This window comes from Malaclemys terrapin, chromosome 12, assembly GCF_027887155.1.
Source record: "Malaclemys terrapin pileata isolate rMalTer1 chromosome 12, rMalTer1.hap1, whole genome shotgun sequence".
Classification (NCBI taxonomy): Eukaryota; Metazoa; Chordata; order Testudines; family Emydidae; genus Malaclemys; species Malaclemys terrapin.
Genome location: NC_071516.1, coordinates 38,659,748 through 38,678,863, shown reverse-complemented (window position 1 = coordinate 38,678,863; position 19,116 = coordinate 38,659,748). Strand labels below are relative to the sequence as shown.

At 61.5% G+C, this 19,116-nt stretch overlaps 2 protein-coding genes across 2 annotated transcripts in view; both read right to left on the bottom strand.

The window, feature by feature from the left end:
- The window catches only part of TEP1 (telomerase associated protein 1), a 27,771-nt gene extending 10,400 nt beyond the window's left edge, over nt 1–17,371 (bottom strand). The window contains 25 exon segments of the mRNA XM_054045083.1: nt 68–255; nt 610–822; nt 943–1,060; nt 1,144–1,260; nt 1,602–1,726; nt 2,851–2,971; nt 5,481–5,657; nt 6,418–6,567; nt 7,755–7,814; nt 8,158–8,282; nt 8,499–8,573; nt 8,654–8,806; nt 10,050–10,242; nt 10,569–10,755; nt 12,442–12,532; nt 12,789–12,898; nt 13,468–13,625; nt 13,779–13,900; nt 14,207–14,494; nt 14,597–14,758; nt 14,970–15,104; nt 15,722–15,877; nt 16,196–16,482; nt 16,906–16,985; nt 17,367–17,371. Of these exon segments, the coding sequence (XP_053901058.1) occupies nt 68–255; nt 610–822; nt 943–1,060; nt 1,144–1,260; nt 1,602–1,726; nt 2,851–2,971; nt 5,481–5,657; nt 6,418–6,567; nt 7,755–7,814; nt 8,158–8,282; nt 8,499–8,573; nt 8,654–8,806; nt 10,050–10,242; nt 10,569–10,755; nt 12,442–12,532; nt 12,789–12,898; nt 13,468–13,625; nt 13,779–13,900; nt 14,207–14,494; nt 14,597–14,758; nt 14,970–15,104; nt 15,722–15,877; nt 16,196–16,482; nt 16,906–16,985; nt 17,367–17,371 (3,596 nt within the window).
- The window catches only part of KLHL33 (kelch like family member 33), a 5,391-nt gene continuing 3,532 nt past the window's right edge, over nt 17,258–19,116 (bottom strand). Inside the window, exons 4-5 of the mRNA XM_054044932.1 lie at nt 18,543–18,713; nt 17,258–18,227 (exon numbers count right to left, since the gene is read on the bottom strand). Of these exons, the coding sequence (XP_053900907.1) occupies nt 17,567–18,227; nt 18,543–18,713 (832 nt within the window). The 3' untranslated portion in view covers nt 17,258–17,566. The remainder of the gene's footprint in view (nt 18,228–18,542; nt 18,714–19,116) is intronic.

Genomic DNA, 19,116 nt, shown 5'->3' with positions numbered 1-19,116 from the left:
ATACCCTTGCTCTAACCACTAGATCCCACTCCCACCCAGGGCCAGGAGGGAACCCTGGCATCCTGACCTGTAGCTGGCGGGGGGCTGGGCCGTCTGGCCCAGCAGACGGCTCAGGCGGGCACACAGATGGCTCAGCACTACCCTGGCGCTGGCCTGGTCCGGCCGGGCCCCGGTGAAGTGGGAGACGACCAGGCAGCGGGTGGGGGAGGCGTCCCGGGCAGGGGGATGGGCGCTCAGCTCCTGCGTCAGCGCCGCCTGGGGAAGGGACAGTGAGTCAGCTGGGGGCGGGGCCTCTCCAGGCCCCTCTCACCACAACCCAGCACAGCCAGACCCCACCCACTCCAGCCCCTCCCCCTCCTCCAGGCCCCACTCACCTGGCCTAATGCAACAGACCTGACCCCACCCCCTCCTGGCCCCCAAGTCCCACCCCCTTCTTCAGGCCCTTTCCACCAGGCTTTATGCAGCAGACCCACACCCCGCCCCCTGCAGGCCCTGCCTACAATCCATCACCAAGCCCCGCCCCTTTCTGCCCCCAGACCCCCTTCCCCCATTGGGTGCCCCAAGGCCCCTACCCTCAGGCCCCATGCAGACCCCTCCCCCCGTCCTCACCATGAAGACAGTCTTGCCATCACCAGGCGCACCCGTCACCACGTAGAGCCCGCCCCCTGCCCCGCGGCGGGGGGGCCGGCCCTCAAGCACCCGCCCGGCCACGGCGCCCAGCAGCTTGCCCCGGGCACAGAACTGGCGCTGCTGGAAGTCCTGGAAGGCATCTTGCAGCTCTTGCCCCTCCTCCTCCTCGCCCCCAGGGGGCTCCGACTCAGCCTGGAGGTGGGGGGCAGAGACAGGCGTCAGCATGGAACCCAGGAGTCTGGGCTCCCAGCACCCTCCGTTCTAACCGCTAGGCCCCACTCCCTCCCCGCCAGGGACAGCAAGTCGCGTTACCTGGAGGAACTGACGTTGGAGGGCGCCCCACAGATCCTGCAGCACCCGGGCCCCAAACTCCTCCAGCCCTTTGACATACGGCCGGCCCTGGGCCACGCCGCCCCACTGGCAGGAGTACCTAGGGGGAGAGAGCAAAGCCATGAGGGAGATACCGTGGGGCCCAGCGATCCCACCGCACCCACCTATCTCCTGGCCCATTACCTGCTGACAGATGCCACCCCCAGGTGCTGGCCCAGATGCCCCTTCAGATCTGCCATCCGGTGCTGAGCGTCCTCTGACTCTGCCACGAAATCTGCCCTCCAGGCTTCCGGCACGGACCTGCCCCACCACAGACAGGTCAGGGGCCCCATGTCCCGTTCCCCGGCCCCCTGTGCCAACCAGTACCCCACCCTGGGGCCGGATCAGCACCCCCTAGAAGGGACAAGCCCCGTTCCCCAGTCCCCCAACATGAGGCTGGATCGGCACCCCTTAGAGAGGAAAGGCCCTGTTCCCCATCCCCCTGAGCCAAGCAGCCCCCCACCATGGGTCTGGATCGGTGTCCACTAGAGGGAAAAGGCCCCATGTCCCATTCCCTGCCTCTCCCCCCCCAAGCCAGCCAATCCTTGCCATGGGGCTGGATGGGAGCCGGCACCCCTAGAGGGGAAAGGGTGCAGAGTTACCCAAGGAAATCTGGCTCGCGGAGGTAGAAGAACGCCTGGGCAGCAGAACCAGAGTCGCGCCGACTGCTGAGGAACTGCATGACCTCCAGCTCGGTGATGGAGCGGCCCCGAGGGTACGACTTCACCTGCAGCGACGGCACACCGGACTCCATCATCAGCCCCCAAGTGGTGGGATTGAGACTCTTACCCGGAGGGATCCCACTGCTCCCACCGGTCGTGCTACGAAACGAAGGCCAGCCCACAGGCAGAACAGCTCTCAGGCAGGGTTAGACTAACAGGCATCATGGGGAAGAAACACGCCTGGGCCATTGTGAAGTGAGATGCCCGGCTTCCCCCAACCGGAAGGCTGGGGAGGTCTTGGTCTCCACCATGGGTCCGTGCATCTGTGAGCCCCACGCTGAGTGGACATGGCCAGCAGGCCCAGGCCAGCGCCAGCCACAAAGAGCTTTGTGCTGAGGTGAGCCTGGATCCCAACGCACCCACCAACCTCAGCGGAACTGGGGGATTCCCATTGACCTTGGCCACCTCTGAGGCTCCCGTCCCTGGATGCAACACTTCTGGAGCGTGAAACTAGACAGCATGTTTACAGGCTTGCACCCTCTCCTGTGCTTCACCCCATCACCAGAAGGGATCCCACTGTTCCCAGCAGCACTATTCTGCGACACCCAAGCTCTGTCTCTACCCCGGGGTACAGGACACCCTGGCAGACTCCGACATGCTATGAAGCCAGGCATGGGCTGACATAATAACCCCTCCAGTGGCTTTATACTGTTCTAGTGGGAGCGATGTCACCACTACACCAATTTGACCAACTACTGGAACCCTCCCTGGCGTAGTGAGAGCAGCACATCATCTGGCCATGGAAAAGACATCACCATGCCTCGCGCCCATTATTGCAGGCCACTCCCCAGGCTGTCCAGTCCTGAGAGGTGTGACTCAACACAGGGACGTGAGTGAGGTGGCAGAACAGCAATGCCAGTAGGTACCGGAGGCAGATGTGCAGGGTGCCCCGTCCCACCAGTATAGCGACTGGGCAGACTGGGCGAGGGAGGCTGCAGCACTACACCCAATTGCCCAGAGTAAATAAAGCAAAATCCCACTTCCACCAACTGTGAAGGAAGGCTCAGCGGCCAGGTTCTGGCAGGCGAGGGGGCTGCAGGGCGGCGTCAGCCACCAGCTGGGTGCAAGGGGCACTATCTTCTTGTCCCCCCAACCCCGATACAACTGACAGGGTGCTGGCAGTGCTCACCCACTCGTACTGGGGGGTGTCCGGCAGGGAGTATTCTCGGGGTACATAGCCGTAACGCTCCCCCAAAATGCCCACGAAGAGCTGGCTCCGAGCCACCTCCGAGAGGCACAGTTCCAGCTGCCTGTATGGGGAAAGAGACCGGGGTCAGCACCAAGGGGGGGCCCCCCACCCCAGCATGGCACCACCCAGCTCCCCGACTCAGCACGGTTCCCCCCAGACTCCTCTCAGCACAGCACCCCCTGCCCCACTCCCTGCAGCAAGACACCCCCCTTCCCAGGGCCACCCAGAGGATTCAGGGGGCCTGAGGCAAAGCAATTTCAGAGGCCCCTTCCATGAAAAAAAGTTGCGATACTATAGAATACTATATTCTCGTGGGGGCCCCTGCAGGGCCTGGGGAAAACTGCCCCACTTGCCCCCCGGCCGGCCTTGGGAAAAATAAACATTTAAAAACCTTCCACATCTCCGCACAAACCCAGTTTTAAGTACTAAAAGGCACTAAAGCTCATTAAAAGGGCTGGACAAATAGTTTCCTTCAAAACTTTTTTTGGATCAAAAACTAGGGGTTTTTAAAAAGCAGAAAAAAAAAATCACGGACAACGTCTGCTTTCCTTCAAAATTTGTTGTGGGTTTTTTAATTGAAAAGCTGAAATTAGTCTGCCAAAACCTGAACATGGTTTGGGGTTTCAGAAGTGTGTGGCCAAATATTTGCTGTGTTAATTGTTTAAAGAAACTATAAAAAAAATCTGCTTAAAAAAATCCAAAACTTTTGAACCACCTCAGCTTGTGACCAAACGCCTGAGCCCATCCAGTCAGAGACTTTTCCAGGTTTCTGATACTCTGCTGGCTTCCTTGACTCATATCTGTCTCCATAACTTTGGGTTCATTTAGGTTAGAACATAAGAACGGCCATACTGGGTCAGACCAAAGGTCCATCTAGCCCAGTATCCTGTCTACCGACAGTGGCCAATGCCAGGTGCCCCAGAGGGAGTGAACCTAACAGGTAATGATCAAGTGATCTCTCTCTTGCCATCCATCACCTCCCTCTGACAAACAGAGGCTAGGGACACCATTCCTTACCCATCTTGGCTAATATCCATTAATGGACTTAACCTCCATGAATTTATCTGTTTTCTAGAGACTGGCTCCATAGGGTCCCTCACAAACTGGAGACGGTTACTGTGGGTTTGTCTTTAGTATAGACTATGTACATACTCCACGAACTGAGCATTTGAGCTTGTTCCAGAATTTGGGATGAGCCTATGTTGTGAAAACTGAAATGCTCAAAATAGCACATCCATGTGAATGGACACAGGGTGCTAAAAGTAAATTAACTCAGGGGTTCTCAAACTGGGGGTCGGGACCCCTCAGGGGGTCACAAGGTTATTACTGGGGGTCGTGAGCTGTCAGCCCCCACCTCAAACCCCACTTTGCCTCCAGCATTTATAATAGTGTTAAATATATTAAAAATTGTTTTTAATTTATAAGGGGGGGGTCGCACTCAAAGGTTTGCTCTGTGAAAGGGGTCACCAGTACAAAAGTTTGAGAACCAATGAATTAACCCCTCCGGAGCCTCGGGGAATGTGGGGGGAGGGGGGGGGGGGTCTCCCTTGGTAGGGTTGGGAAGGAGGTAGGTGGAGTATGATATTGGTCTTCTCGTGTGATCCCTCCCCCATGGCTCTCTTGGGTCTATCACTGTTAATCTAAAGTGGCTAATTTTAAATGAAGCTACCCTCCCCTGACATGAATCTCCCTTTGGCACTGAAATTAAATGTAGATTATAATTTGGCATTTGAGAAGTGAAAGGGGTGGCAGCCCTAAGGGAAAAGATAACAGCTTGGCTCTTTATGTTAACTAGCTGTCTGCAAGCCTCAAACTGCTGAATGAGCTTTAGGGTAGGGAAGGCTGTGCCTCCCCAAACAGCCTGGCCCTGCCCCCTATCCAAACCCCCACCCACTTCCTGCCCCCCTCAGAATCCCCAACCCATCCTGCTCCTTGTCCCCTGACCGCCCCCCCAAAACCTCCCCAACCACCACCCCGGGACCCCATCCCCCCGAACCCCCCCTGCTCCCTGTCCCGACCCCTATCCACCCCCCGCCGAGTCCTGACAGACCCTTGGAATGCCCACAATCCAACCCCCCGTTCCCCGTCCCCTGACCACCCCTCCCCCAGAACTTCTGCCCCCTCCCTGTCCCCGGGACACCTTGCCCCTTATCCAAACCCCCCCCCCCCCCGCCGCCCCCTTACCATGCTGCTTACCCCTGCCTCCCTCCTCTCCCGGAGCCTCAGTGGGCCGTGTCCAGGAGCCACCTGGACAGCGCTGCAGCGGCGTGGCTCCAGCGGGACCTGAGCTCAAACCGCTCGGCCGCAGCTCGCAGCCCCGCCCCCTTACCACGTGGCTCCGAGCGGCAGGAGCTCAGGCCCCGCTGGAGCCACGCCACTTTAGCTCTGTCCAGGGCAGCTCCTGGACGCGGCACACTGAGGCGCCGGAAGATGGGGAAGGTGGAGGCGGGGGGAGCCTCCGACATTCTTCTGTGGGGCCCGGGGCAAATTGCCCCACTTACCGCCCCCTCTGGGCAGCCCTGCCCCTTCCCCCCCGCCCCGAACCCTCTGCCCACAGGGTGGGCACCCACCGCTCCTGCCGTGCCTCCTGCTCGGTGATGCCCCAGCGCAGGTCGATCTCCTGCAGCGCTAGGTGGTGGGGGGCGGCACGGGCGCGCAGGGCGGGCAGCACAGCCCGGAGCACCACGTCCCGCTCGCCCTGCATGTCCCGCACCGGCGACGAGATGAACACGCGGATGCTGCGCCACCTGGAGAGGGACCCATCAAACCCTGACCAGAGGAGCCCAGACCAGCTCGGCCCAGCCCCCACACCAGCCTCTGCCCCCACGATGGACCCCTGTCACCGCGCTACTGGCCCCTGCCCCTCCCGATGGGCCCCCCGTCGCCGCCCCCCCACCGGCCTCTCCCACCCCCGCTGGGCCCCCCTGTCGCCGCCCCCCCGCTGGGCCCCCGTCACCGCCCCCTGCCCGCCCCCACCTCCCCCCATGGGCCCCTCTGTCACCCTGCCACCGGCCCCTGCCCCCCCGATGGGCCCCTCTGTCACCCAGCCACAAGCCTCTACTCCCTGATGGGCCCCTCTGTCGCCTCCTACCGGTCCCTGCCCCCCCCCCATAGGCCCCTCTGTCCCCCCTCATCGGCCCCCCACTGGTCCCTACGCCCTCAATGGGCCCCTCTGCCCCCTAATAAGTCCCTACTCACCCCCGGACTGGCCCCGCCCATCGCATCCCCTGCCTTTCCCGATGGGCCCCTCTGTCCCCCCGCCACCAGTCCCTGTCCCCCCCATGGGCCTCTGTCACTACCCCACTGGCCCTTGCCCCCCCCATGTGTCCCACTGTCCTACAAGCCCGGTTACCTCCCCTGGACCAGCGCCAGACCACCCAACCCGGTCCCTCCCCCTCCAGCTCAGCCCTAGACCCCGCCATGAACCCCTCCCACACGCCAGAGAATCAGCCCCCCACCCACTCTCTCCCCACCCCCGACTGGTCGCGGGCCCTGTCAACCTCTCACCTGCTCCGGGGGGCGGGGGTCAGGGCAGGAGGGACGCAGGAAAGCTCTGGGTGCCTGCGGGGCGCCCCCAGCGGGGGGGGCAGTCCGTGGATCTCGTCCATCCTGCCCACGTGCTCCAGCAGGCGGGAGGTGCCGCGCACGGCCAGGAACCTGCGGGGGAGGGAGGGGGACGTTGCAGTCTGTATAACTTTGTAAAAATACGCTAATGAGTGAATATAATGTAACTGGAATATGCTTCATGCAAAACGTCTCTTGTCATTACAAAAGTTTATAATCTACTGAGTGTGATCATCCTATTTGTATAAATGTACCACTCTTGTACCTGAAACTAGAAATAGGAAATATAACTCTGAGGGCCTATTGTAATTATGCAAAGTGTGGGCCATTAATGGTGCTTTGGAATCTTGATGACTCCCATTAACCAGGACAATTGTCTGCAGATGGCTCTGTTTTACCTGTAAGTCTCCTTGTATAAGTGTGTGTTGGCAAGTGGGCAATGAAGTATTGGAATCCATCTTTAACCTGGTGTCTTTCCATTGAGAAGGAGGGGTGGAAACCCAGAGAGGGACAGAGGGTTCCTGCCTTATGCAAAAGATATATAAAGGGGTGGAGGAGCCATCATGAAGAATCCCCTAGCTACCACCTAAGCTGGAACAAGAGCTGCACCAGGGGAAAGAATTGTGCCCAGGCCTGGAAGGTGTCCAGTCTGAGAAAAAACTTACTGAAGCATCTCTGAGGGTGAGATTATCTGTATTCAGTTTGATTAGACATAGATTTGCGCATTTTATTTTATTTGGTGACTTACTTTGTTCTGTCTGTTACTACTTGCAACCACTTACATCCTAGTTTTTGTATTTAATAAAATCACATTTTACTTATTAATTAACTCAGAGTATGTATTGATACCTGGGGGAGCAAACAGCTGTGCATCTCTCTCTATCAGTGTTATAGAGGGCGAACAATTTATGAGTTTACTCTGCATAAGCTTTATACAGGGTAAAATGGATTTTTTGGGGTTTAGAGCCCATTGGGAGTTGGGCATCTGAGTGTTAAAGACAGGAACACTTCTGTGAGCTGCTTTCAGGTAAACCTGCAGCTTTGGGGCAAGTAATTCAGACCCTGGGTCTGTGTTGGAGCAAATGGGAGTGTCTGGCTCAGCAAGACAGGGTGCTGGGACCCCGAGCTGGCAGGGAAAGCCAGGGGCAGAAGTAGTCTTGGCACATCAGGTGGCAGCTCCCAAGAGGGTTTCTGTGATCCAACCCGTCACAAGGGGCAGTTACAAACTGGCCCACATGACACCACCTGCCTGCCCCCCTCCCCGTAAGGCTGAGACTCACCTGAGCACCTGCTCACTGAACCCAGCCAGCTCCACCTCGTCTGCGGGGCTCCTCTGGCACCTGCAACAACACGGTCAGAGCCGCCTCAGCCCTGGGGCGCCCCAGGGAGCTCCCCGACACTCCCAGAGCCACAGGGAGCCCCCACCCCTCCCCCAAGCCACAGGGAACCCCCGCCCCCAGGGGATCCCCCTTCCCCACCCTTAGGGAATCCCCACTCCCCTCACCCAGAGCCATGGGGAGCCCTCCAGCCCCAGCCCCCGAGTGCCAGGGATCCCCCCTCCCCCTCCGAAAACCACCAGGGAAAAGCCCGGGCAAGGCCCCAGAAGCCCCCACCCCGCAGGCTACAGGCAAGGAATGGGGGGGGTCCTTGCCCCCGAGGAGTTACAGTGGGGCGGGTTCATACCCCCAGGACTCCAGGCAGAGGTTCACGAAGAGGCAGTGGGGGGCAACACGATCCCGCACCAGCCGCAGGGCGGGGCCGGCCAGGAGGGCCTCTGAGCTGGGGCTTAGCACGAGCAGGGTGTCCACCTGGGGGGAGATACGGTCAGTCTGTGCCCAGCTGTGGGCCCCTTCCTCAGCTAGTGCCCCTCACTCCTGACCCGCAGCCCCTTGCCAGCCCAGCCCCAAGCCCCTCCAGCTCTGCTGGTGCCCCTCACTCCTGACCCGCAGCCCCCTGCTAGCTCAGCCCTTCCTCCCCCCAGCCCTGCCAGCGCCCCTGACACCAGATCCGCAGCCCAGACTCACCGGCTCCCCACGAGCCACCAGGTCCCAGAGGACGTCGCTGACGGTGCTGGAGCCGCTGCTCGGCTCCACTGTGGCCTGGGGAAGAGATGGGGTGAGACGCGGAGCCAGGCTGGGCTGGGGGAGAGCGAGTGAGTAGGGACAGGAGGGGCTCTCACCTGGACCTGCTGGTGCAGGCTCTGGACGTTCTCCAGCAGCGACCCGGCCAGCGCCTGCACCTCCTCCCAGGGGCCGCGGCCATACAGCACCAGGCGCACCCGCTCTGCCACCGCTCGGCCCATCAGGCCCAGCAACAGGGCCACCTCCAGGGCCTAGGAGAGATGGGGGACTGTGAGCTGGGCACGGACCCACCCACAGGGCACTGCTGTGAGGTGAGTGCAGCACCCTGCCCTGCCCCCAACCCCCACAGGTGTAGAACTAATGAATGAAATTGTTTTTAATTGTTCACTTTATTAATGTAACTTCATAAGTAAAGTTTTATGAATGAAACAATATTCATTCATAAAACCGGTTACCCCAATAACTAGCTAATTAACAGTTAAGATGCTTGTTAAGAGCCATAGCTGTTCAGTCAGCTGCCTTTGTAAGTTTCACTATCAATCCAATTCCTGCTTAAATCACTGAGACTTGCACTGTTTCACTATTGTAATTTCTGTTCACCATTTATTACACTTGCCTACAGTGTAACTTCTGTTCACTGTTTGCCATATTGTAATTCAAACCACATTTTAAAACGCTTACTCCATTTTGTAAGGGCTTGCTGCAACCTTCATTTTTGCAAACCCTGCTGTAATCTTATTAGTTAGTTTAGATGTGTGAATGAGGTATGTATGGATGATGGAATCAACCTCCAGCCCCAGCCTGTCCTGATTAAATAGAGTTCAAACACCAAGGGCTGAAGAGGCAGACAAGAGCCCTAACAAAGTAAGAAGAATCCACCCTAAAAAGAAAAGGTACAATAGAAGGAAGATCAAAGCCCAGTCCGAGGCTGAAAGTCATGTCTGCAATTGACGGGTGATCAATCACCAAACCCAAAGGCAGCGTGACACAGCAAGACCTATAGACTCTGGATTCAAACAAAAGCCTACAAAAAGGATGGGTGAGATGGAAAACTTTGGAGGAGGGTAACATTCTGCTGCCAACATGGAAGGGCATCGGTGCATGCCCAACAGAGACCCAGCTCATCCTTGTGCCCGGCTTTCCTGGCCAGTTAGCCGCCACAAGCTATGAACCCAAGCTGCAAACTCAAGCCACAGACTCAAGCAGGACTGGTAACTATGCAGCAGCTGCAGAACATCTGACGGATGTGTGTGTGTGTGTGTGTATAGGTATTAGGTATAATGTGTGTGTTTTAGGATTAAGATACTAGTTATTGGTCATAAATAAAATTGTTATCATAATAAATGTGTCATCTTTGTCTTGACCCCTAAAACGATCCTGTATAAGTTTGTGGGACAACAGGGCACTGCCAGGGGGTGAGCACAGCACCCCACCCTGCCCTCCACCCCCACAGGGCACTGCCAGGGGGTGAGCGCAGCCTACCCCCCAACTCACTGTCATGGGCTCCGGGCGGAGGCCGCGCAGCTCCCGGGCCCGGTGGTAGGGCGTCGTCATGGCATTGGAGGTGCAGCAGAGGATGAGGGTGCGGCCGGGCAGGGGGGGCAGGTTGTGCCGGGCAGAGATGCGGATGGCGGCGTCCAGGGCCCAGTGATAGCGGACCAGGAGGGCGGGGTCGGGGCGCAGCTCCCTGGCGGGCACAAGTTGCTGCTGAGTCGCTGCCCGGCCCCCCATCCTGCCCGCTGCTCAGCTCCCCCCACAGCCTGGCACCCCCTGCCCAGCCCCCCATCCTGTCCCGGCCCCCTGCAACCTGGTACCCCCCCAGCCTGGCACCCCACCTGCCCAGCCCCCCCACACTGCCCCCTGCCCAGTCCCCCTGCAACCTGGCACCCCACCTGCCCCCCACGGCCTAGCACCCCACCTGCCCAGCCCCCCCCATCCCACCCCCTGCAACCTGGCACCCCATCTGCCCAGCCCCCTGTGGCCACTCCCAGGAGCCAAGCATGGGGCTCTCACCTGGCCTTCTGCAGCCGCTGCTTTTCGCTCTTCACCGCGCGGAAGAGGATGGGGATGGACAAGGCCGCACGTAGCTCCCGGCGCGTCCAGAACGGCCGCCCCCGCACCCCGGGCAGGGCCCCTGGCTGCTTCTTTCCGCGCCTCAGCAGCGCCCGCAGCAGCTCCACGTTAGAGAGGCAAGGGCTGTCTGGAGGTGTGTGTGGGGGGGAGACACACAGTGCCCCTCACTCCTGACCCGCAGCCTCTGCTAGCCCAGCTCTGCCTGTGCCTCTTGCCCAGGGGTGGGCAAACTACGGCCCGAGGGCTGCATCCGGCCCTTCAAACATTTTAATCTGGCCCTTGAGCTCCTGTCAGGGAGTGGAGTCCAGGTCTTGCCCCGCTCCGGGGCTCCAGCCAGGGGAGCCGGGTTGGGGGCTTGCCTGGTTCCGTGTGCTCTCGGAAGCAGCAGTATGTCCCCACTCTAGCTCCTATGCAACCAGGGTGTTCCATACACTGCCCCCACCCCAAGTGCTGCCCCCACAACTCCAATTGGCTGGGATCCACAGCCAATGGGAGCTGCAGAGGTGGCGCCTGCAGACGGGGCAACACGCAGAGCCGCTGGGCTGCACATTCATGTAAGAGATGGAGGGGGGACATGCCACTGCTTCCAAGAGCTGCTTGAGGTAAGCGCCTCCTGGAGCCTGCACCCCTGACCTCCTCCTGCACCCCAACCCCCTGCCCCAGCCCTGATCCCCCTCCTGCCCTCCGAACCCTTCGGTCTCAGCCCAGAGCACCCTCCTGCACCCCCAACCCCTCATCCCCACCCCTGAGCCTGCACCCCCAACTGGAGCCCTCACACACACCTGCACCACAACCCCCTGCCCCAGCCCGGAGCCCCTTCCCACACCCTGAACTCCTCATTTCTGGCCCCACTCCAGAGCCCGCACCCCCAGCCGGAGCCCTCGCCCTCACCCCCTCCCACACCCCAACCCACAGTTTCATGAGCATTCATGGCCCGCCATACAATTTCCATACCCAGATGTGGCCCTCAGACTAAAAATTTGCCCACCCCTGTTCTTGCCCCTGGTTGTTCGGGGTCTCAGTGCTGTCAATGAATCACAGTTAACTCCCGTGATTAACTCAAAACAAATTAACAAAATTAATCGTGATTCATTGCAGTTATAATCGCACCGTTAAACAGTAGAGTAGCAACTGAAATGTATCAAAGATTTCTGGCTGCTTTTCTACATTTTCAAATGTTTCAATTTCAATTACCACATGGAAAACACAAAGGGCTCCCTTTAGATGATAATTTTTGATTACCAATATTTCTCTTCACCTCATACAGGTGCCATCGTGCGATCTCTGTACAAATGGAGAATTATGTATAACAATAACTGTGCTCAGAAACCAGCCAATGTAAAACTTTAGAGAGCCTCCGAGTCCGCTCAGTCCTACTTCTTGTTTAGCTGATCGCTCAGACAAACAGGTCTGTTACAGTTGCAGGAGATAATGCTGCCCATTGATTTACACTATCACCTGAAAGTAAGAACAGGCATTCGCATGGCACTGTTGTAGCCGGCATGGCAAGGTATTTATGTGCCAGATGCGCTAAACATCTGTATGCCCCTTCATGCTGAGACATGTAGCTTTTCCTACTGTGCAAATATTTGTAATCAAAACTAATAAACTCAAACGAGCCCCGGACACTTTGTCTTCTGCATTGTGGGTGCAATCGCTAGATTTGTAAATGGAGGAAAACAGCCAAAGATATTTAGGATATGTTTCAGTTGCTATTCGATCAGTAACGGTGCAATTCAACCTGCCATGAACCGCGATTTTTTTTTTAATCTCGTGATTCATTTGTGTCACCGCTTGGCAGCCCCGGTCTCACCTTTCTTCTTCAGCTGCTCCTCCATGTCCTGGATGACTTTATTCGCCGCCAGGAACCGGAAGGGGAACTGCCGGCTGCGGATGATGGACTCCTGGAAATTGGCGGGGGTGTCAAGGTGGGGATCCCAGCAGCCCCCCACCCCACTCCAGTCATCCCATCTTGGGGGGGGGGGGGATTTTGGGGCCGTATCTCACTCTGGGGATCCGAGAGGGGGGGAATTCAGGGTCCCCAGGGCAGTATCTTGCTGTGGGGACCCGAGGGGGGGGGAGGGGGAATTCGGGGTCCCCAGAGCCATACCTTGCTCTGGGGACCCGGGAGGGGGGAAATCAGGGTCCCCAGGGCCGTACCTTGTTCTGCAGCTGGCTGAGCACTTGCCGGTGGTGCCGCTCACTCACCCCAGCCCGGATGATGTTGCGCAGGTTCCTGAGCATGGCCATGAATGGCAACTTCCCCGAGTCTGCGAGGCAGAGCCCAAAGCACGGTTAGGAGCCCACCCCACCCACAGCCAGGGGGCGCTGTATCCACAAGGGTGCTGAGCTGGCTGCTGCTTCCAGGGGGCGCTCGGCCCCACTGGCCACATTTATAGGGGTGCTGGGCCAGCTGCAGCCCCCAGGGGGCGCTGGGAGATCTGTGGCTACCAGGGGGTGCATTCCGGGGGGCCCTTATCCCCAGGCAGGCCGCTCGTTGCCAAGGGGAGCGGAGGCCAGCTCCTCATGGAGTCTCTTTGTGCCACAGTGGTACCCAGCCAGCCCATGGGCCAATCAGAGACGGGTGCCAGGCCCCCCACTCTGCCCCGAGGCTAGACTCTCCTCGGGGGTGTTACGGCACTGAGCAAACCCTGCTCCAGCTAGGCTGGCCACCTGCCCCATGGCAAGCCCAGCCAGCCCCACACATGCCCTGTCACCCTGCACTCAACACTAGCTCGCACCCTCTGGGAAAAGAGCTAACAGTGACACCTGGTGACACCTAGACACACTCAGGGCACCACTGGGGGCAAGCGCAGCACCCCATGAAGCCCCTCCTTACCGATCAGTTCCTCCCAGACCGCAGCCTTGTTCCCACGCTGGCTAAGCTGTCGGTCCCAGGTCTGGGGCTGCGGAAGTTTCATTCGGGTCCCGGCCCGGGCGGGGTCCCAGGGCCCTGGCAGGTGGCTCCGGGAGAAGGAGCTTAGGTCCGAGGGATACCTGGGGAGAGGGGGGAGCAGCAGAGACAGGGTGGATCCCAGCAGGGCCTACAAGGGGGTGAAGGGCAAGCCAGGACTCCTGGGTACTGTGCCACCTCTTGGGTTTAGGGGATAGAAAGGAGGAGGGGCTGGGAGCCCTCTCCAGGGCTCTCACCTGCAGCCCAGCAGACTCATGACGTGCTGGGCCGGCTTGGAGATATGCAGCCATCGGATCAGCGCCTTCAGGGAGAAGGGCTTCGTCTCACGCGGCTCCTGGGATGGCTGACCACTTTCAAACTGCAGGAGACATCAGCAGAGAACCCAGGAGTTCTGGCTCCCAGTCCCCTGCTCTAACCCACTAGCCCCCACTCCCATCCCAGAGCTGGGGACATAATCCAGAAGTCCTGGGTTCCGGCCCCTCTGCTCTAACCAACTAGACCCCCGTGCCCCTTCCAGAGCCGGGGACAGAACCCAGGAGTCCTGGCTCCCAGACCCCTGCTCTAACCACTAGACCCCACTCCCCTCCCAGACCAGGGGACAGAACCCAGGAGTCCTGGATCCCAGGCCCCCCCGGCTCTAACCACTAGACCCCAGTCCTCTCACCTTCGTCTGAAGCTTGCCGAACGCTTGGCGCAGCCGGAATCTCCTCATCCAGGGCAGAGGTCTCTGGGAGGCAGCTCCGGGAGGAAGAATTGGCTGGCAGCACTGGGGCCGGAGCACAGGACTCCTGAGTTCCCTCCCCGGCTGGCGGGACCGCGGGCGCCCCCTGGCTTTGCCACGACTCTTGCGCGAGTTGTACTTGGCCAGCTGGTAGGCATCAAATTGCTGGAACTTGTCTGCCAGGCCAGTGCGGAGGCAGCGGGGCAGGGGGCGCCCTGCGCCCGCCAGGCTCTGTGAGGGAGAGGGAGACGGGTCAGTGCTGGCCAGCAGGGGGTGGCATTGGCCGGCGGAACTACCCGCCACTGGGGTTGAGCTGGGGCGCAAGCCGGGTACCTGGAAGAGCGCCACCACCTGGGTCCAGTCGGAGGGCAGCTGCAGGGAGGCACACAAGTAGCGGCGCAGGTGGGGCCGGCAGGGCGGCAGCCAGGCCGCCAGTGCCAGCAGGAAGTTGGCCGTTGCCCGGATGTTCAGCTCCTGGCGCGTATACAGGGCGACCTGTGGGGGGAGAGAGGGGAAACTGAGGCCCGGAGCAAACCCAGGCATCCAAGCTCCCCTGCTCTAACCCACTAAAGCACACTCCCCCTCCCCAAGTCCTGGCATAGGGCACCAGAGACCACCTCCCACCCACTCAAACTGCTTATCCCCTGCCCCGTACATGGGGGGATTGAACCCAGGCATCCTAGCCAGCAGCCCCACCCCACAGTACCTTAAGGATGAACTCAGGCTCCAGGTGGGCCAGCTCCTCGCACAACTCCACCAGGCGCCCACGCGTCGGGCCACTGGGGGCCCCCAAATCAGACCCCTCCATGAGGGAGCAGCACACCAGGTTCACCAGGGCCAGCTGGGGGGGGGAACAGGGAGCAGGGATGAACCCAGAAGTCCCAGCTCCCAGCCACCCTCCGCCCATCCACTAGACAAGGGGTGGGCAAACTTTTTGGCCCGAGGGCCACATCAGAATTGCGAAACTGCATGGAGGACCAGGTAGGGAAGGCTGTGCCTTCCCAAACAGCCTGGGCCCCGCCCCCTGACTGCCCTCCCCATCCAACTGCCCCCTGCTCCCTGACTGCCCCCCCAGCTGCCCCTTATCCAACCCCCCCCCCCCCCCCCGTCTCCACCCTGTTACCATGCCACTCAGATCAATAGGACTGGCAGCCTTGCTGCCTGGCAGCGCTGGTGGCACAGCAAGCTGAGGCTGCGGGGGAGGGAGGACGGCAAGGCAGGGGCCAGGGACTAGCCTCCCCGGCCGGGAGCTCAAAGGCCGGGCAGGACGGTCCCGCGGGAGGATGTGGCCCGGGGGGCCATAGTTTGCCCATCTTTGCAGTAGACCCCACTCCCTTCCCATAGCCAGGGAGAGAACCCAGGAGTCCTGGCTCCCACCCCCCGTGCTGTAACCACTACATCCCACTCCCCTCCCAGAGTTGGGAGAGAACCCAGGAGTCCTGGCCCCCCATCTCTTACCTTGTGCTCTCTCAGGTGCTGCTGGGGGCCCTTCCCGGGGGGCTGCTGGGCGCTAGGGTCCCTCTGCCCCAGGGGCTCCGGGCTTGGCTCGGCCTGCAGCTCCGACAGGGTGTACTGGGGCAGCGAGCCGGAAGGGTCGGGGACAGCGTCGGCCCGCTGCGGGGAGAGCGGGGGTGACCCACGGGGCTGGGGACCCCACACAGTGCCCCCTGCCCCGACCACCCCCACCCCAACTGTCCCCCCTCAGTGACCCCGCCTTGACCACCCCGACCACCACACCCTACAGCCCCTCCACCCCACAGCCCCTCCTCAGCATCTCCCCACACAAACACACTTCACCCCCTCCCTCTGACTGCTACCAGCATCCCTCCCCCTGGGATTACCCCCTTTGGTGGTCAACAGTGGAATTGCAGCCCCGTGTGCTTCACAGCTACCATGAGTTGGTGCCCGGTCTGAGCCTGGTGCCCATCTTACCCAGGGCGGCTCCAGCTCCTCGCTGCGGGCCGGGATCCCATCCTCACCTCCAGGGGCAAGGGGCACCCGGCTGGGTGTAGAGATGGGGGCAGACGCCAGGCAGGGCGTGGGGGTCAGGGAGCTCAGCCAGGGGGCAGGGGGCGGGAGAGGGCGGAGAAGCCGGGCCCTGGTCTCCTCTACCCATGCTGGGAGAAGGGGGCTGTGGCCCCCCAGGAAAGGGTTCTCCAGCCAGCAGGAGGCAGGGCTGGGGCGGAGGGCGGGACCTGGAGTTTTCATGGCTGCAGCACCTGGAGAGAGAAGAGTGAAATGAGAACCCAGGAGTCCGAGAGCCCAGTGAGGCCACGCTCCTGCTCAGAGCCGGGAGAGAACCCAGGAGTCCTGGCTCCCAGCCCCCGCTGCTCTGAGCACCAGACCCCATTCCCCTCCCAGAGTCGGGAGAGAACCCAGGAGTCCCGGCTCCCAGCCCCCAACGCACTCCATGGGGGGGGAGAACATTGTCCCCCACCCTTGCCCCAGACCTGCCCCGGCTCCCCCATCAGAGGGTCAGGAAGGGGGGGGGAGTCACAGAGCAGGGACCGGGGGGGGGGTGCCAGGCCCTGGCAGACCCCCAAGCCCTGCCCCCATGGAGCCCCTCCCTAGACCAACCCCACTTCTGCGCTGCGCCTTCCCCTGCATTCGCCCCCGCCCCACGCTACCCCCCGACCGCGCACCCGGAAGCACCGCACCCAGCCCGGCTAGTGCCCGGATCAGCTGGTGGGAGGAGCCTGCCAGATCCGCCCCCGGAGCCGGGCTCAGATTTCAGGGAGAGCCCAGGAGTCCGGACCCCATAGCTGGGACTGATCCCCGGAGTCCAGGCTCCCAACCCCTCCGGTTTTGGCTGGGCGCGGGGGAGCTCAGCTCTGCCCCCCATCTCGGCGGGGGGATCCTGCTCCCGGCCCCCCAAAGGGCCGCGTGGGGTCCATGGCGGCGCCCCGCGAGTTGGGAATGACCAGGCGGGGGCTGAGCCGAACCCTCTTTATTGACCCGACTCGCGCCCCAGGAGCCAGCGCCCCCCACGTGGCCCCCTCCCCTCCTCCTCCTCAGGGGACCGCGGGGAGTGTCCGAGGGAGGCCCTGTCTCATGGGGGGTCCCAAGGAGAGGTGTCAGGTCCTTGTCAGAGGGGCTCCCCCACCCCATGTGGAGAAACCGGGCTCCCCTATACCGCTGAGGGGTGTTGGGGGCTCACCTGTCCCATGGGGGCGCCCCTGTTCTGTGGGAGACAGGTTCTCCCTCCTGTGCGGAGGTGCCTGGGGCTGCCAGGTCCTGTGGAGGGATCAGGGGAGGGTCTCATCCCATGGGGGGCTCAGAGGGGTCCCCTGTTCTGTGGGGGGGTCAAAGGGGGATATCAGAGGGGGGGTTCTTGTCCCATGTGGGACTCAGAGGGGTCCCCCATTCGGTGGGGGGCAGGGTCCCCATCCTGTGTGGAGGTGCCAGGGGCTGCCTGGTCCCATGGTGGGGCATCAGGCAAGCCGGGTCCCCCCGCAGGGCGGGCGGCAGCAGTAGGACGCAGGCCCGCAGGTCAGCACAGGCCTGGGGCAGGGTGCCCAGCATCAGCCAGCGCCCCTGCGCCGGCTGGTAGGCGTGCACCAGGTGGGTGTCCTGGTAGGTCTCCTGGCTGTAACCGCCCAGCACATATAGCTCCCCCTGCAGGATGGCCGAGGCACCCCCCACGTGGGCCTGGGGCAGCGGGCTCAGACGGACCCAGGCATCCGGGCCGGGGCTGTAGACCTCGCAGGCAAGCTGGTCGGTGTAGCCCCCGTTGTGCCAGCGCAGGCCCCCGGCCACGTAGAGTCGCTCCCCCAGTGCCTCCATGATGTGGCCAGCCCGTTCCTCCAGCATGGGGGCCAGCTGGGCCGAGGGGCCCCCTGGGCACAGCCGCAGCAGCCAGGTCCGGCACTCGCTTGAGCCGTCGCAGCCCCCTGAAACGTAGATGGCGCCGTCCAAGGTGCAGGCAGCATGGCCGCAGAGCGGGGCAGGCAGGGGGGAGCACGGCCTGAGGGGACATGGGGGGGGGCAGAGAAAAGAAAGGAAAAGAGAAAAATCAGCCAATGAAATAGAGGAAAAAGCAGAAACAAACAGCCAACCGTGCCCCCCCATAGCACCCCTACCACCGGCCATGACAGCCCCCCCATGGCATGCCCACAGCCCCTCCATAGCACCCTCTTGGCCCCTACCAGGCCTGGTGCCAATGGGACCCCAGATATCCAGGTTGTGGGTACTTTGGCTCAGCCATGCGGGGGTGGGGGCCCTGGAGGGAAAAGGGTACCCAGGCGTCCAAGGGCAGGAGCAGGCACTACCCCCCCCTCACCTCCAGGCGTCGGCAGGAGGGTCGTAGCACTGCACCCCATCCGTGCAGTAGGCGTCCTCAGAGCTACCCCCCAGGGCGTAAATCCGCCCGGCCACCCCCACGGCCGGGAAGGAGCTGCGGGCGCTGGGCATGTCGGCCAGGCGCTGCCAGGAGTCCTGTGTGGGGTCGTACCTGCAATGGGGTGAGGTGGGCACTCCCCATATGAACCCCATTGCCTACCCCAGGTCCCATTCTCTGCCTCCCTGGGCCGGACAGTCCCCCGCCCATCCCAGGTCCAATTCCCTGTCCCCTGGGCCGGCCAGCCCCCCACCCACCCCAGATCCCTTCCCTGCCCCACCCCCACCCCAGCCAGACCCAGGTCCCATTCTCCCCACCCCAGCCACCCAGCCAGCCTCCCACCCCCACCTCGGGTCCCATTCCCTGCCCCCCTGGTCCCATCTCCCCACCCGCCACAGATCCCTTCCCCTGACTCCAACCAGTCAGACCCCCACCCTGGGGCATGATGGGAGCTGGCACTCCCTGGACGGGAAAGACCCTGTGCCCCATTCCCCGCCCCCCTGGGCCAGCCTCCCCA